This window comes from Nansenia antarctica (genome assembly GCF_963989245.1).
Source record: "Nansenia antarctica genome assembly, chromosome: 16".
Lineage (NCBI taxonomy): Eukaryota > Metazoa > Chordata > Actinopteri > Argentiniformes > Microstomatidae > Nansenia > Nansenia antarctica.
In genome coordinates, this window is record NC_137686.1 from 20,513,966 (window position 1) to 20,533,095 (window position 19,130).

General features: G+C 46.5%; 1 protein-coding gene across 1 annotated transcript; it reads right to left on the bottom strand.

Moving 5' to 3' along the window:
- Positions 1 to 155: 155 nt before the first annotated feature.
- Positions 156 to 19,128, bottom strand: usp33 (ubiquitin specific peptidase 33). The gene is made up of 24 exons (XM_080546398.1): positions 18,990 to 19,128; positions 14,821 to 14,921; positions 14,400 to 14,453; positions 13,618 to 13,680; positions 11,184 to 11,333; positions 10,674 to 10,785; positions 10,452 to 10,521; positions 9,078 to 9,191; positions 8,827 to 8,905; positions 6,767 to 7,250; positions 6,356 to 6,493; positions 6,098 to 6,213; positions 5,734 to 5,906; positions 5,495 to 5,565; positions 5,366 to 5,399; positions 5,163 to 5,208; positions 4,824 to 5,004; positions 4,383 to 4,509; positions 3,856 to 4,025; positions 3,482 to 3,563; positions 3,101 to 3,209; positions 2,208 to 2,310; positions 1,272 to 1,340; positions 156 to 553 (listed from the first exon to the last, which is right to left on the bottom strand). The coding sequence occupies exons 2-24, from the start codon at positions 14,902 to 14,904 to the stop codon at positions 396 to 398; spliced, it is 2,787 nt and encodes a 928-aa protein (XP_080402524.1). The 5' UTR covers positions 14,905 to 14,921; positions 18,990 to 19,128; the 3' UTR covers positions 156 to 395.
- Between the last annotated feature and the right edge of the window lie 2 nt (positions 19,129 to 19,130).

Below are 19,130 nucleotides of genomic sequence, written 5' to 3' on the forward strand. Positions count from 1 at the left end.
CCATATCAATATCTACAGTAAGATGCATTGTGATTATTCATGATTTTCAACACACAAGACACAGGTCAACATTTGCTCAATTTGGTAAAAAAAAAAAAAAAAGGCATTCAGTTTAAGTCTTAGCTGCACACAAAATTAAATGCTTGGATCTGGACACAACCTGACACATTGTTGATGTAATCTACAGTGCTAATAGAAATTTAGGAGATATTTATACATATATGTACAAACATGACGTATTCTCTGACATTTGTATTCCTTCTGTGAGTTGTCAAGAGCTGTCATGTACTGGTCGAGGTGAAGTCCTTTGCCCGGATGCTTTTAAAATAAAAAGTCAAGTGCAAAATAAAAGGCTTTTGTATTCTTCTCAGGTCTGGTTTTCAGTTGGGGAATCTTTAAACCGAGCGCGTCTCCACCTCAATCTTCTCCTCCGACTGCAAGGACTCCGCTTCCTGGTGGCTGACGTTGGGCCGGACCGTCACGACCGGACCTCCGCCGTGGATCGAGTGTAGGAAGTTCCACGTCTCTTCAGAGATCTGCCCAGAGTCAGCACCTGTAGGGTCAACACACAAACCGTCAATAACAAATCTCAGCCCATAACTATATTAATGCTATTCACAAATCCACAGGCCAAGTTAAATTGACTCTCTAGCTCTTACACTGGTCTATACAGGCAATACATGATGTGCCCATACCATCCTCGATTTAATAATTTATTATAAATAAAACTTGTGCCCCATATCCATGGAATAATACACCAGAAAGAGTTCAGTTAAGATAGGGTTAAGTATCTTTTGCCAAGCCTGTTAGATGGACAGACACTGCTAGAACGGTGTTTGACTGATCTAGTCATTTTGTTCCGCCCGGACAGCACTGTGAGAAGCAATGTTCCAGACGGAGGAACAAGACCAAGACAGCCAAGTACAGCGTGTCCATGTTTAAACAAAGCTGCCTACTTGGTAAATGGGTACTAGGTAAATACACTACTAAATGGAAGAGAGAGAATAAGACGCCTCTCAATATGGGTGACTACAGCACTGAATAGAATCTGGGACAGTGTATCCGTAACAATGATTGAATAACATGAATCATTTTTCCGTTCAACAATGAAATAACGTCATGGAAATATTTTGTCGATGTTCAGAGGAATTGGATATGAGCACGGTGATTGAATACAGTCCCGTCATACCTCATATCCATCGACAGCAATGGAGTTATGACTCCCGTTTAGTACAAAAGAGTGAATTTCATCAGGGTTGATAGGACTTTACCTTGTTTGAGTGTTAAATGGCCGTTCTTGTTTATGGCAATCTTAGTGTTATCGATTGGCCCTGGTGGATCTGAAGGATACGAGGAAAATAAAACATCCGGTCAACATTACACACTGTAACGTAACAGTGCAATAGGCAGCCACTATCAAAAACAATCTGAGTGAGAATCATTCACAAGTGCAATTTCCCTGATTTGTAAGGTCAATGTTTCATTTACACTATAAAAGACATTTCATAAAAGACATTTCAGGTCACAACACAGGGAGATGAAAAACATTATTGAGCTATGTTAAGACCCAGTCAAGATAATTGTTTACAGACAGTAGATCTAAACTCAGGAGGAAGAAATGTGACAATACAAAGGAGGGGGACTATAACACGAAAGGACAGCTCAGCTGATAGAAATTAGAATGCGTTTTGACACTTCACTTTGGTACAGTAGCAGGCAAACACATGCAACTAAAGATAGGAATCACGTTTCTTTGAAGACAGAAACGAGAGAAGATGAAAACATTTTCCACAGTTCCACAGTTCCTTCATTTGGACAAGTCCAGGCCAATACATTAAACTTTGACATTATTATAGTTATAGTGTTCAAAGGTGTATTATTATTATTAAAACCAGGGAACATGTCCAGTCATAATGTATATTATTATTATTATTATTAATAATAATAATAATAATAATAACAATAACACTTATACTGTTCACTATCCTTTTTCTTATTCATAAAATAGCTTTAGGTTTACATTAATATGAGTTAACAGAACTATCAATGATTTCAGTGTTTAGAAAATGTCTATTTGAAGGTTTACAATCAGACACTAGCAAACACCGACCAGATGAAGGCACTACAGCAAAGTAGTAAGCATTTGCCCCTTTAACACACAATGATGTCACAGTTCAGGGGAGGAGACTCGAGGACCGGCCACTCACCGTTGTCCTTGCCTTTCACAAAGCCCTCCCACTCACGGAACCACTGCATGCTGATGCAGTATATGACCACCGGGGACTCCTCCTCCTGAAACGCCTTGTTCAGCTACGGAGACAGAGCGGGGGAGGAGGGAGAGAGAGAGAGAGAGACAGAGAGAGAGAGGAGGGGGTAGATAGAGGGGAGGAGGGACATATGGGGGGGGGGGGGGATGTAGAGAGGAAAAACAGGAGGGTAGAGAGAGAGAGAGAGAGAGAGAGAGAGAGAGAGAGAGAGAGAGATTTGAGAACATAATCAATTTTCTCTCCAAATGATAGTGGCCATTACTTGTGCTACCATGCGCCACACCGTAGAGGGTTGAGTACACTTTCCATCCACCCCAATTTCCTCCCTAAATTAAATCATCAGGCCTAATCCCCAGTTCTTGTCTTACCTCTTGCCCTTGGTCTTGCCCTACCTCACTCCGTCTGCGTGTTTTGTCTTCCCTCGTCCTATTCACTCTGTCCCTATCTCCATCTCCATCTCTGCGGCTGTATGCAGTGCAGTCATTGAGTTCTGGGGCAGCTGAGACCAGGTACATCTGTTCCTATGCATTAATGATGAGTGTCTCAGACCCCTGATGTCCCAGTAGGGGTGGAGGAGAGAGCTCCAGTAGTCAGATTACCACCTGCTAAACTAGACGAGAATGGAGGATATCCCCCCCCCTCACACACGCCCTCTCCATTTTCATCATACCGTACATTTGATTATACGCCCTCTAAGTCTTTTCCCTCACCTTTCTGAATCTGCATCAGCCTCGCCATCATATCAGACAGTGTCCTTTGTCACTGCTCACTACACACTGTAGCTCTCGTTAGTACAAAGAGAAAGACTTGGTGAGAATGAAAGGCCGCTGTACCCGGACAAACATGTCGAGCTCCGTCTTGCGCCTTTTCTCCAGCTTCTCGATCTCCGTCTGGCACGTGTGGCAAACGTACAGGTGGTTGACAGCCGGTCCCCCTCCATACCTGACCAGGGAACATGTCCAGACTTAATGTAACAGTTTGGATTTTTTTTTTTTTTTGATCACAGAAGCGTATGATATCAACACATGCATGATTTCCTCGATTCTATGCACACTGGTGCTTGAAACTAGCATGGCGCACATGTAAATACTTGCTTTGACATTTCTCATTCAGGGTTGTCTAAAATGTGCATTAATGCTCAGTGCTTAATTTCTCCAGACAACCAATCAACCGACATCAAGAAGCAAGTACACAGCAAGTACACGTGATCTTACCTGCTGTACAGGTGGTCCCACACGTTCTGAGGAAGCATCACCACCAGGTCATCAATGGCGGTTGCCTTGTGGGGCGGCACACCTGAAACAACACAACATCAAAACACACCATCACCACCACAATCCATTATCAGCGTCACTAGCTACCTCCCTCAATAGCACATAGAAGACACATATCCATTTGCCTTTCTCCTTCATTGTCTATTGACAGAATCAAAAGCCAAATCAAAGCCCTTTGAAGTACTCTAAACTCCAAGGGGATTCATCTGAAGCCCGTAGCCCCAGGTCATCCCTGACTAAGATCAAAGTAGAGACCTCTAAGTTGGAAAGAACACAGAGAGAGAGAAAGCCTTGGGCCTGGGCCTCTGGCGTACCTCCGTGAGAACATAGGAAGTCGTCGTTCGAGATGGGTCCTGGCTCGGCGAAGGTCTTGAACTTGTTGAGCCACTGGCGCGAGACGTAGAACTGCAGCAGGCTGGGCTCCATCATGTTCACCAGGCCCGTCACCCTCCTCCTCTCCTTCAGAGCATCCTCATTGCTCTTCCTGAAGCACACATCACACATCATTAACTTTATCGCACTTAAGAAAATCGACCTAGCACCTGAAGATATTCTTCTTCTTTATCTTAATATACATATCAACATAGACATTTTATGGGGCGCTTGGTGGCGTAGCACACAACGGTGTCAGCCATGTAATTGCAGAGTCCCCTGTTCGATTCCGGCCGTCGACATATCCTGCATGTCATCCCTTTTCTCTCTCACACATCTTTCCGGTCAATCTCTACTGTCTCTATCCCAATAAAAGCAGAAAGCCTGAAAAACCTATTTTAAAGAAGAAGAAAAAACAGAGACATTTTGAGTGTGAGTGTAATTTCAGCGGGTTAAACCAAAGTCTTACTTGTAAAAGAGCACATAGGCTTCTGCGTTCTGGACACACGACTCGGAGACCTCGGTCACGCTTTGGTCATCAAACTCGTACCACTGGTTGTTGAGGTCGTTCCTGCAGTAGGCGATGTAGTGGCCACCTGGGGTTTGACAGGAAGAGGAAGTGAGTAAAGGTCACGTCAACAACGTCATGCATGTAATCAAATCCATATGACCGCATGAAGATGATTACACGCATGTGAATGTTTACTAAGACACTGCTAACCAACACCACACATACATATTTGTGAGCGTATCATATACACGACTGTCCCCAGGATATTCCATTATAAAAACCAGACACACGTTTATTCATGTCCAAATGCGCTAAAAACACTGAATTCACTGAGGAACATCATAACACTTTAGCTCCCACTAGCTTGGACAGGGAGGGGGAGGGGCCTGGCACACTCACTGCTGGCGGTGCCATGGTGACAGATGACTGACAGAAGGTCGTAGCTGGTGGTCTGGGCAGAGCTGTCCTTGGCCAGGAAGGGCTGGAGGTCGAGGCCCTCCAGGGGAAAGGAGACGTGGGTCCCTATCTTAGTGGAGAACATAAGCTCATGCCTGAACCGCTTCAAGTGGACACACAGGATCTGCAGAGGAGAGATTAAGGAGAGGAGTGTCACTGAATTGCTACTGTAATCATGAGCCAAACAAGTAGAGAGGATGGTAAAGGCTGCTGCTGCTTCAATAATAACTGGGACATCTGTCAGGCACCACCTCCCATTTCACAAGGTGTTCCAGCACTCACCTCCGGCAAACTCTGAACTTTGCAGAATTTGACTCCGTTTCGTAATCTAGAAGACGAAAGAAAAACAGAAGCATTTGTATCTTATTTTAAAATTTGTTTAAATTGTTTTCAGTGTAGAAAAAATAAATAAATAAAAGAAATTCCATCAAGTCATCCAACATGATTTAAAATTCCATAAAGAGTCAGCCAGATGAGGTACTCACTTCTTGCATTTTTCACAACTGTACATGTTGTCCCCTGGGGAGGTACAAAAGAGAATATTCAGTGATGGTCCAAAACACTGACTGTATATAATTAGAGTGTCTGTCATAGAACAGTGTCTATTCTCACACCTTTCAGCTCATCTCTGGCGAAGAAGGCAGCCAGGCAGTCCTGAAGTGTGACCACTGGCCCCCAGAACCAGCTGCAATAGGAGAAGACACACATTTGAGGTTTTTGGTATTTGCAATACAGAAAATATTTAAAACACTTATGACCAGAAAGTATCATACCATACACTTGATCTTATTAATCAATTATTAAGTATTATCAGTTATAAGTGTCTGGCGGGGAGTGGGGAGTGGGGTCGCACCTCTTGATGTACTCCATGACGAAGGAGATCCAGCCCTGGGGGGCGTAGGCCTCCCCGCAGGAGCCAGCCTTGACCAGGGACGTCTGGTGGGAGGAGGAGTGCAGCTTGGCGAGGTCCTCCTTCCCTGGGATGGGCAGAGAGATGTCCTGGAAGTTCTCCAGGGTCACAGATACCTGAGCAGGGCAGGAGGGAGAGAAGGGGGGGAGGGTTAGGATTCAGCTGTCAAAATCACATGAAACTATTGTGCTTTATTAGAATAGAATGGAATTAGAATAGAATACAGCACATGTTCTATCTCTATGTCAGAATAGAATTGAGTTAGAATAACATCAACGTTGTCCATTTCGGTGGTAAACTTACTCACCCGATCACAGGTCAGGCACTGCACCGAGCTGACGATGGTCCCGTCGAACACGTCCGAGATCACGCTGCGGTACTTTTTCTGCCGCCTGCTGCTCTTCTGCGGGGTGAACATGGTCACTGTGATGTGGAAAGGAAAGCAGAAGGAGAGGAAGGGAGAGAGGGAGAGAAAGAGAGAGAGAGATTCAGTAAAGGAGACACCAAACCAACTACCATACTCTTCTTCTGTATGTTTGCAGCCTTGGGAACCAGTAACCGGTACCTTTCTTGTGGGCAGAGCTGATACCAGGCCACATAGACGTCTTGGGGGGGCTGCTGGACATCTTGGGCATATGCATCTCCATGGCAACTGGACTCTTTGGCCTGGTGGTGCTGGTCACCTGGACGTCTGGGAATGGGTCTGGGGAGGCAGGACAGAGAGGAGGGGTGAGTGAAGCTGAGGTCAGACGTCGACCGAGACATTGAAAGTCAACGCACACAACGCTGTCAGTAAAAATGTGACGCTCCAACGTTGTCGTTCTTTCCCAGCTGGCTAGAGAAAGGAAGTAGATCGACTAGACAGGAGGCCCCTGTTTCTCGTCTATCTATTTACATGTCTCTGTTGACCTACAGAGCTGGTCCGTTGACCGACGTCTAGGGTCGCGGTGTGAAAGAGGTTTACGTGATCGCTAACCTGCCGTCCTGCCCTGGATCTGGACTTTGATGGCTCCCTGGCTGCTGATAATGGCCGTGGCCTCGTTGGTGGTGGCGGTGTCCACGTCCTTGTCCAGGTCTCCCCCCGTGCCGCCGTTCACCCCGCCGCCGCCCCGGTACATGTCGTTGATCAGGTTCTTCTCCTTCTGCCAGTCCCGGTTGTGCTGGGCGTCGTCAGGGATGAGCATCTCCGCCTCGTTGGACTCCTCCTGCGCCCGGCTGTCGCCGCCGCCGCCGCCGTGGCCGCCGCCGTGGCCGCCGCCGTGGCCGTCGCTGTCGGCCCGGTCGCTGCTGCCGCACGACTCGCACGACTGGAAGTCATTGTCCGACTGGCTGCGGTTGTCGTCGTCGGGGCCGTCGTCCATGGAGATGGCGTGCGAGTCGCGGTCGCTGGCCTCGACCAACGGCTCCTTGAGCTCCTCGTGGAGCTGGTCCATCAGGCAGCGCAGGAACTCCTGGGAGTCCTGGTGGACACAGAGGGAAGAAGCGCACGACTATGTATGGGCATTCGCAACGACGTCACAATAAAGAACCTGTTACACCATAGGCTACACCAGTGGTTCTCAAACCTCTCCTCGGGCACCACCAGCCGTTCCACATATTTGATCTGTTCCACCACCAGCACACCTGATTCAACTAATCAAGTACAAACCATAATTGCTTTGCACTTGATTAGTTGAACAGATCAAATATGTGGAACGGCTGGTGGTCCCCGAGGAGAGGTTTGAGAAACACTGGGCTACACCAACAGCATGTCGTCAACATGCGAAATGAAAGTATTTAAGAATAACCAAATTGATTTGATTTATGTGTACATATTCCATATTGATACTGTATAATGACTGACTTATTATTAATGATTGTGTTTAGTACTTTACTGTGCCTTATTGCCTATTGTGTTTGTTATTATCCTATTTTATTCCTTTCTATCTTTTTATGTACACTACACTGTTGAGAGGCAGCCTGTGTGTGTGCGTTTCATTGTAGCGTTTACATCTGTATCCTGTGCACATGATAAACCAACTCTGATTCGACATACAGGAGATTAAGACAATACTGGTCTGTTCCTTAAACCAATACAGCCTTGTTAGAGACCGATAAAACCTCGTTAAAGTGTTCCAGCAGTGAACGTTCCTAAAACAGCCCTGCTTTCCCTCGCCCTCGTTAGGAGTCAAACCTCATGAATCACTGGTCGCCTCATCTCTCAGGCTGGCCCTAACAACTCCATTCTCCTGGGAACTGTGTGAGATGCTCCATTCATGAAGATGCTAATTCTCAGGCCGCTGTGCTGCCGCGTAGTGTGGCGTGACGAATGGATATTCCCTGGCTAACACGATTTAACAAATACTGGCAACCCAGAAGGAACACTCTTTCAATCATATCCCTATTGAGGCTTTGGGTCTACTTGTATGCCTGATTACTGTCATAGAAGGAAGACCGACCCATCGCTTTGTACGTGCTGCGCCGTTGTGTTTGAAAGAGATTGTGTGTGTGTGTGTGTGTGTGTGTGTGTGTGTGTGTGAGAGAAAGAGAGTGAGTGAGCGAGAGATGGGGATGGGGAGAGGGAGAGAGAGAGAGAGAGGGGTAGAGAGATGGGGAGAGGGAGAGAGAGAGAGAGAGAGAGAGAGAGAGAGAGAGAGAGAGAGAGAGAGAGAGAGAGAGAGAGAGAGAGAGATAAAGCAAGCGAATATGAGTCAGTAATTACGAGTCAGAGGCTTCTCCTCATCTTGCAGAGTGATTCGAGCCTGAACTAATGTAATTGCTGGAAGACAAAGAGCTCTGAAGGATGTGGAGCGGACGTGAAAGACGAGTGACTCTTTTAAGTGCTGTGACGACTCTGTATGATCTAGATTGACTGTGCTGAATGCTGTAATCTTTACAATATTGGCCAATAGAGGCCATACAGACCACAGATCTTCATAACTGAACCTCTTCAACCCTATTAGTGCCTATACACTTTATTATAGAGTATGGTTTACTCTGACTGTGCTTGATATTATATCGTCTGTTCTGTCATTTCAAGAGCCTGTGAAGACGCACCTGCTGGGAATATCCACGGAACATGGGATTGACGGCCTTGATCCCCTGGAACAAGTTAGTTGGGACGACATACGAGGGCCTGCAGGACCACAAAAGCATCCTTTAGCAACATACCAGTGCAACATACCAGTGCAGTGTTGATAACATAGAGAGAGAGAGAGAGAGAGAGAGAGAGAGAGAGAGAGAGAGAGAGAGAGAGAGAGAGAGAGAGAGAGAGAGAGAGAGAGAGAGAGAGAGAACAAGAGGGTTACCTGTTCTTGTGCCAGAGGTCAGACACTAGTTTCTGGTAGCTCCTGCACAGCGCTGGCTTCTTGTCTGTCCTCACCATGCCACCGCATTCCAGGAAGAACTGAGTCAGAGGCGGACTACACAGGAAAGAGGAACGTCACAGTCATACGTCTTAGTCAAATGTACAGAATGCATATCCATGTGTATGAAGCTACAGAACATTTATCTGTGGTAGCGGCAATGGCTCATTAGTGGATATACTGAAATGCTAATGGTCTTTTCGACAAATGATAATAGTTTTGTTATCAGTGATCATTATCTTTTACTGGTTGAAATAACAGGAAAGTACATAATGAATAGAACAGTTAATACAGCAAATGCACACCGCACCCACACACCCACACTTTAAACAAAACATTTTTACACCCTCCCACTCCAGCTTAATGACTCACTACTTGTATTTTTGGAGTCAGATTGCAAATTCTGACCCACATCTTTTCCGAATGTATTATTCCGCATCCAGCTGCATACTGTCAAGTTTATATTCAAGCCACAATCACTGGAAACTCCCTTTGGAACCTAAATGATCTTTAGGCTATTCCTCACACTCTCTCTGTGCTCTGAACATATCCACTGCTGGAGAAAATGTAAAATGTGAAGATTGTGAAGATCCAGTTTGAGGTCACTAAGGGACTAGTCTAACCTCAGGCAGCAACCATTCTGTAAAGAACAATAAAAGTGTCCATACAAGCAGCCACATCAGAAATCAAATCAAAAACATAGGCAGTCCAATAACTGCTAGATATAAAAGCCAACAAGAGAGAGAGAGAGAGAGAGAGAGAGGGAGGGACACAAAGAGTTGAAACCAACAGGGACTATAAAAGAGGTAGAGAGAGAGAGAGAGAGAGAGAGAGAGAGAGAGAGAGAGAGAGAGAGAGAGAGAGAAAGAGAGAGAAAAGGCAAAGGGAGAAAGAGAGTTAGAGTCCAATTGGATCTGAAAGCCCTACAGGGAAATAGAAAAGGCCATCTCGGTTTTAAATGGCGCACTGCAGCAATTTTCACAGCGCCTTTCACTCTCTCAAACAAGTCGAGCGGTACCTAGTCATTTTTCACCACCAACGAGAACCAAAGCCAGGGAGTGAAAACTAGAAAAGCCCACTGAAGACCACTGAAATAGAACCTGTTCAAATATTGAGCAGTGAGGGGTGGTGGGGGGTGGGCCTGTGTTGGCACAGCGGGGGGGAGGGGGGGGTTCAGGAGATGGAGGGTGTAGGGGAGGCTGGTGGAGGCAGGAATCTGAGGATGGGCTCATCCAAAGCATTACAATGGGCCGGTCCCCCCATGTCCACCTCCACCAGAACTTCCCTGGTGATGTGGTTGGCAGGAGCGGGTCTCACCAGTTAGAGAGAGCCTGGAGGGCGGCGTTCATGTAGCAGGTGTTCCCGATGTTCTTCAGTCCTGTCAGGCCTGCAGGAGAGACACACACGCCTCAATCACAAATTCAGCTTCGGCTGAACGAACATTGTTACTCGGCCATGTTGAGTCGTGACAAAAAAACTAAAACGTCGCTGAGGCTTTGAGCCCTGAGGTTTTTACAGATTCAGTCGGGTGATTGTTACCTCGGGCACGCAGCTCGTCCTCCTCCTCTGTCTCCATGTCCAGGTCCTCACAGCCACCACCAGTAGGGGGCACTCTCAGAGAGGTCGGACTCCCCGGCACCCTGCTGCTCTCCTGGGAACACAAACACCATCATGTAACGTCTCCTTATCTACACCCCCAGACGATAAGAGCCGATAAACCCAGGAAGGCAGGATTCAGCTGGCGTTTTAAACAACAACCCAGGAGGCAGCAGAAGTCCTTATCAACCTGAAGCATTGGATAGTGACAGTCCGGGTTATGTAACTGAATAATTATTAACCTGCCGTGTGGATCCATAAAAACTCAAATCTAATCCGATGTGAAGGTCAAACATGTCTTCAGTAAATCAATGTATTAGTGTAAATATTGATTCGACAATTTCATGTTGTGCAGCAGAACATTTTCAAGACGCTAAGAACAGAAACGCAGGTTCCGTACGGAAACGGCTCGGTTTGGCTGGGCTGTGTGGAGGTCTGGAGCCGAGCCCTCACCTGTGTGGAGGTCGGCGGAGGAGAGAGGGGCTTGTTGGTGGAGACGGGCGACCGGGGTCCCAGCTTGCGCTCCAGGAACACCTCCTTCCCGCAGGCGTAGCACCACACCCGCAGCGTGGTCAGGTTCACTGTCAGGTTGTGGCGCGTCTCCTACACGGGGGTGTCATAAAGGTGTTATAACCACACAGAAGCAAAGAAAACAATGACTCATAAGGGACTCAATGTAATGCATGGAATGGAATGAGGAAGCATTGTAAATGCATGCAATGGATTGGTATCAAACACACATTCAAATGAGCCTGCCCTCCTGATTTCTACCTCCACCAGCCTCCCCTTGCTGCGGGAGTACCAGTGAATAATATTCCCCTATTCCCCTGGCCTGAGCCCTGCTATAACAGTGGAAACATGCTGGATCCAGGTTAATTTGAACATCCTGACTATCCCAGGACTGTCTGAATGGGAGACACAGTACTGCATGGGTATTGAGGTCAAATACACTTCTGGGTTCAATAGATCATGATGAGCTAATTCATCTGAGACATTGGCTATATCAAAAGGACATTTAGGAATGAGAGGACATTAAGTATGATTACAGAGGGGAAGAGTGGACGTTCAGATGTATCGTGGCCGTGTTCCGCTGAGCCACATCTCCACGGGGCAAGGCCCGCAGACAGACACGGAGCAGCCAGTAGCAGCCCAGCAGGTCCTGCATTATTCATGGGGCTGCATTAGCTTTCACACAGCAGAGCAGAGCAGAGGAGAGGAGAGGAGAGCAGAGTGGAATTGGCAGAAGGGGACCGACCACAGCCATGAAACGCCCAGGCCAAATCATTTATGAGAGCAGGGACCTTTATCCAATCCAGAAGAATAACAGGATGATTTACATGGTATATATATATCGTGGACGTGTTTGTCAACTGATATAATGCCAAAGTGAATCACAAGACCAATTGCGCGTGCTAATTCCTTTTTCTGCTATCGACTTAAAATGCCATGGCTTAAGCCTTCCATCTGGGGACTGGAACCATGTTGTAACCTGTCAGGGTCCCTGACCACTATATCACATCAGCCAAAGCAGGAAAGAGGGGGGGAGCAGCACAAGTCATGGGTCTCCTGTGAAATAAACATTGCCTCGTATTGATTGGCTGTTCCTTCTGGGTGGCTAGTTCAGGCTCGAAGGCCGAGTCATTCTTTCTTTTCTATTGCACAGGTGTCGAAAGGAATTAAATCAACGGAGAATCGTGGCTGAGATTCTCCGATTGAGAGAAGCGGTTGCTAGAGACACTGTTATTTGTTGTTCGACCCTGAATTCTGAAAATGATACCCTAATAAGATGAAGTAACTGAGGAACTATCTGGTTGCATGAAGTCCCACTCCTTCACACACACACACACACACACACACACACACACACACACACACACAACACACACACACACACACACACACACACACACACAAACACACCTCTCTGATCTATTCCCACAGCGCTGGTCTCTTCCTCATTACATAGTCAGGGATTAAAATGTTCCCTTCCGCTCGGGGAGCACAGGAGCTTTAATTAAACACTGCCTGGTTCCTTTAAAGGAGGCTTCCCTGAAAAACAATAGCGTGCCGTGCCATGCTGCAGACTGCTACCCTGGGGGCGGGTGACAATTACAGCCAGTGTCGGTGACAGGCCCTGGTCACACTGGTCACATTCATGACATGAGCCACTCATCATTACACTCTACAGGCCTGTCCCTACACGCAGGGTGTGAGAGGTAGGATTACAAACAACAAACCATACATTCATTTTGTGGCCTACCATTGACCTGCAGTGCCTACCATTGAACGACAGTGCCTACCATTGAACGACAGTGCCTACCATTGAACGACAGTGCCTACCATTGAACGACAGTGCCTACAGTGTCTCTTTTATACGAGTTGTTCTGACAAAATAAAAACGAAAAAACAATAGTCATCCTCATTCCAGCTCTCCCTTAATCCCCTTTAACTCCTCCCTCCCTTACTCTGCTGGAGGCACAACCCCACCTATCCCCTGAAGAGCATCAGAGAGGATGTGTAAAGGGGGGGGGGGGGGGAGCTGTATCCATGGAGCTGAGGGTAGTAGCTAACCCCCCACTTCCCCAAGGAATATGGATTAAAAATGGATGATCCAATACTGGATTTCTAGAGGCAGCAAGGCACTGTTTGCAGGATGTCGTTCACAACATGCGCTTCAACACCCAGGAAGACCTGATTGTGACAGCATTGAACGGTCTTTGATGTGGGATGATGAAATAGGGTAATGCCAGATGAGAATGTTATTCCTGTCCGTGGGAACTGGGACTCTATTCCCTTCTTCTCCCCCTCTCCCCCAGCATTAACACATCGTTGTGTTTATTGATGTGGATGATTTCATGAAGGACGTGGTAGATCAGGGGTCACTCACCTGTGAATGGACGGTGCTGTGGTCAGCGTGAGACTCTCCGCAGCCCACATACGCACAGCCATTCTACAGACGGACGGACGGACGGACAGAGAGCAAAGGATTGTTACAACAGAGCAGTGCAGTCTTTTCAACTACAGAGCCAGAAATGGTAGCTAGGGGTCCTTTCCATTCCCACATAAATGTTTGCTTCAGCATCCAGTTTTACTTGGATGTAAGATGGAGGTGGAAAGCAAGGTGATACCATTGTGTTGTAAGCAAGGGAAAGGGGAATTATATACCCTTCAATAAAGTCAACAAAAAAACACCCCTTTGGCACAAAGGGTATCCCACAATGCATTGCAACTCTTCCTCCCACATTTACAATGCAATTCAAAGATGTCTGGCAAAGCGCTGTACTCATAAGTAAAGCCCAACCGATATTGGAGTTTTGGGTCTGATACAGGAATTTATGGGGGCAAAACCAATATATCGATTCGATTTTTAATAGAAAAAAAATGTATATAGTTTTTATACAGAACTCCTTTTGCCATTTTGTAAAAGGCTAATATCGTCCGATAATATTGGTGCTCCGATATATCTGTCGGGCTCTACATACGTAGTAGGGAGTAAGGGAAGGGGCGGGGGTGTATCAATTTATAATGGAAAGGACCCATAGGTGTTAAGAATGTTCTAAGTGTACAAAAAAACTACTTCCAACAACACTGAAGCGCAGGTCTTGTCACCATAGTAACCCTGCCAAATGTGCCACTCATCCAGTTATGACACAAGCCCCTCCCACTCACCTCTAGACACGCCCACAGATTTGGTCCTCCAACCTTGCAGTCTTGACACTGGCCCTGCAACCACAAACACCCTCAGGTTACACCGCTGTCTTTCAACCAAGCAAACCTAGGGACTTAAGATAGCATTATGGTTTTAAAAAACACAATATTAAAAGCGGGTGGCAGCCTCAAATGACTAGGACATTTCCGTTGGATCTTCACACCACCGCCCTTCAATAAATCTACTCCCGAAACTGAAACCCTTTAGTTAGCTTCCTCTGTTGTTACCCTTAGTGGTTGTTCAGGTCAGTGTCTAGTTCCTGTCGGTGAACTGACGGCTTTACAGCAGAGAAGAGCTGAGCGGAAAAGGAAGTCTGACTCAGTAGTAACAGTTTGGTAGACTTTGCAGAGTGCAGTGCAGGACTGTGAGGTTGGGACTCACATGGGACTTCTGGATGAGCTCCTCCTTGGTGATCTCTCCCACACACTCCAGGTGGGGGCAGTCGCTGCTCGGCCCCGATGGCATCACTCACATACACAGGCCTAGGAGAGGGGCAGGGATAGACAGAGAGGGGCGAGAGAGGGAGGGACAGACAGAGAGGGGCGAGAGAGGGAGGGATAGACAGAGAGGGAACAGAGGGAGGGAGAGAGGGAAAGAGGGAACAGAGAGAGAGATAGAGAGAGAGAGTGAACAGAAGGAGATAAACGACGTCAATATTTAGGCAAAAGTGATTGGCGTGTCAAGCTACTTTAGGATAATGAGCACATCGTACTTGGCAGCATCACCAGAGGAAGCATTTCAAATACCCTATGGACAAACACAAGCCTAGGGGTGTAATCTTTATGAATGAACAAAACAGGCAACATGACAAAACTGCTGTCTGTAACCTGAGACTCCACCAGACACCGCAACCATTTTTTTTCTGACTTTCTTGTATAATCAACCCATAACAACGTCCTCTCCTTATCCGACAGCCATATTCCCAGCAGCACATTCCTCCTCCTCCTCTCATCTTAGTTAGGATCTGATCTGCATTCAGCGCTGCCTGGGCTGGCATCCCCGATGTGACCTTGATCTCTGACTCCAATTCAGCCTCTGAGAGACTGAGAGGCATTGAAAGTAGACAAACGTGCCATTATTACCCGACTGCATTTCCTTGGATTGCGAGACGGGATGTGAACCCTGGTACTGAGAAGCTGATTAACCCTAATCCTACCACCCAATCTCTGGAGACGTTCATACGTTCCACCAATTAAAAAGCATCACTTCTATTACCTTATCTGATTCAACCAATCACAATGACATGTCCATGTCGTCTCCCTTTCCTTTCCCGGTTCAGACAGAAATGACGACTAACAAATTCCAACCCAAGCTCATTCTGTATGCATGTCACAGGCCTAGGCGTAGGGTTCCGTTTAATCGTCGCTAGGGCTGGGTTCAAAAAATCGATTTCCCGATTCTGAATCGATCTTCATTAAATGAGCGATTTATCGATTCATAAATCCCGAGATCGATCTTTTTTTTTTTTTTTTTTGCTTGCAGCTTCAACCCGCAACGAGATCTCGTGGCCAGATCTCGCGCTACAATAATTTATCATATCTCACACAACGTGAGGTCTCAACACTAAAATCTAAAAACATGGCGATGGCAGGGACACTCAAGTCACCACCAGGCTTAAAGTCAGATGTCTGGGTGCATTTTGGATTTAAAAAATGTGACGATAGAGATGAGCTGGACAAAAGCAAAGTCATATGTAAATAAAAAGTACATTCATGTAACTGCTTTGGAGTCAATTCATTGATATGTTTAACAATGCTACATGTTATAGGGTTCCTTGAACCATTTATAGCATTAGTTCGGAGAATCTCTTTCATATTCAAGCAAAAAATGTATATTGTAACTAGATCGAATCGGAATCGAATCGAATCGAATCGAATCGTGAATCGAATCGAATCTGGAGCTGTGAATCGGAATCGAATCGTTTTGGGAAATCAGTGGCGATACCCAGCCCTAATCGTCGCCACTAAAAATGCACGACAGCATTTCCAACACATAAGCGAATGACCATGACGCGTGATTACGGAGTTAAAACAGCTTGGTCATCAAAGCAACGAGACGGGGTGACGTCCGCAGTGGCCTATTTCATAGATATACTACCCCAGAGCAGTGGGGTGGCAAAGACAGGAGGGAGGTTTGCATTGTGAGGGTGTGAGTGCGTTTCCTAAGCAGAGGGGGTGAGGGTGAGTCCAACACAGCATCCTACCTCAGACTGTCAGCCCTGCAGGGAATAGGGCATCAGCCCTATGGAGGGTTTTTTATGTGGAAATAAAAAGGAAAAGACGAATGTGGCCAACATCTGTATCTGGGGGGGGGGGATTCCTGTGATGATGCCTGTAGCCTGAACATGAGAACAATAGACCTCATAATGGACATGGTTGTTTTCATGGCAACAAGGCCTAGCTGTCAGGAAGAGTTGCGTGACAACAAGGCCATGTTGACAATAGCAACTCACTGGAGAAGGCCTCTCCCCCCCCACGTGATCCAGGGAGCCACACTGAGTCAAGGTTCAAAGCAGGCATGGCACCGATAACAGAGCGCACCAGATAGTAACAAATAGGCCTGGCTTTACCCTGCTCTGGAATGTCACTAGATAGACTCCAGACAGGGGGCGTGTGTCTTTCATATCAACAAGAAAGCATCAAACTGAAAAAAAAGCACACCTCCTTCCTTCTCTTGGATGCAGAGACTTTGCAGGAAACAGGGATCGCATGCCAACTTCTAGTTGGATCTGCAGAAAGTTCTACTACGACACAAGATTTTTTTTAAATTGCTACTACCACACGGTCCCGTCTCAAGTGGTACCTCAGTACAAGCACAGAGCAGCTGAACGCAGGTCAATAACCAGCATGCTGAGCGGCAGAGAAGGGCCTGTTGAATTCAGACAGGTTAGGTCCAAACCTTTGCAGATGGAGGTGTTTCCTTAGTCCAGCAGAGCCTGAATGGTTTACCACCTGGTGGCACCAGCTTATTCATCAGCCCAACAGTGCTACTGCACATGTGAGCGCGCGCACAGCACACACACACATATACACATCACACACACGTGTGCATGCACGCATGCACTCTTTTTTTTTTAGACATGCTGCCTTAACCACTGATAGTGTGTCCGCTGATAAGGACCGTTATCACTACAAACATAACATAAGGGTTAAGATGGGGAAATGGCTCAAGATAACACATCTAGCCAAGTTACAGACAGTACACGACTGCTTAGCTTACGAGGCCTATCAATGTTCCTTTGCAGTCTTCAAAACCAGTTGCAAGAGGCGAAAGCGTGTATGCCAGTTTCCCAGCTCAAGATGAATGGTCTGTCACCCTGCCTAGGCAACCATTTAGCACAATCAGCAGCAATAGCCTGATAGCTGTCACGATGTAAACTGGAGATATTGAAATCAGGATGCCTCTAGCAAGCAGCACTTAGCACCACCAGCACTGTTCGGTGGGACAATCCAATTATAGAAATCTGAGACTACCCACGTCTCAGGGGAGCTTCAGTGTCAAACCTCCACCAACTAGATTACCTCGGGAAGAACAGGGACTGAAATATGACAAAGTGACAAATTCACTTTCTTCAGGTGTGATACTAAAAGAATAGCCATTTCATCTCCGTTGACATTTTTTAAAACACTTTTCACACACTGCACCTGGTCTACTTTCATTCATTATGAAAATGAAACGTTGATCCCAGCAATGTTGTCAATTGGTGTTGGTGTCATAAATTCGGCACATTATGGTGGCAAGATACCCTGGCTTAGCCATGAGGACACAGATGAGAAGATATAGATCCACATAGTCGCCCAGCAGAGCAGCATTCAAATGCTGTGTCAGTCTCTAGCTCTAGCTGAGTCAGAACCATGAGAAGCATGCCCATCATCATCATCCTCATCCTCCTCATCATCATCCTCCTCTTCCTCATCCTCATCTTCCTCTTCATCCTCTTCCTCCTCTTCCTCATCCCCCTCCTCCTCCTCCTCTCTCATCATGAATGAATGAATGGTCTTTATTGTCATTGATATCATCCTCCTCCTCTTCCTCCTCCTCATCATCCTCATCATAGTCACTCTACTCATCTTGTAACCCGGGCAGGACAGCTAAGGCAGCTAGTTTAAGCTGGTCACCAACACATAATATGGCCATGCAAACACCTTTGACAGCTTTAAGTCAGTCTGTCCAATGTTATTGCGCTTAGATCATCATCCAACCCTGTGTGACAGACAGCAGGTCAACGCTGACATGAACAGAAGCTAAGGTTAGTAGATAGTAGTTAGCTAAGCCAAGCTAAGATGGTCATGCTACTGGGCTACCACCACCTCCTGTGATGATCTAAGACTATTATTAGATTAAGAGGCAGATCACACTAGATCATCTGACACTATTAACATGCTTGAGGTAAAAGTGTCACCCTAGCGACATGGGGACAGGTGGGTCAGAAGACTTTGACAGGAGGTGGGTGACGCTGCCTAGCGATCTGGCTAGCTGGCTAAGGTGCTGTCATGCTAGCTAGCTGGTTGTCTGGGTGATAACGAACATAATAACCACATCTTCCTTACCTTACACGTGAAGAAACACTATTGATGAAGTCCGATCCGTTTGTGTCCCCCGAAATCTTAATACAACGGTTCAATCAAGATATATCCAGATATGACATATCAAACGGTTTGTCTTCAAAAAAATACCGTTCGATTAAGGCA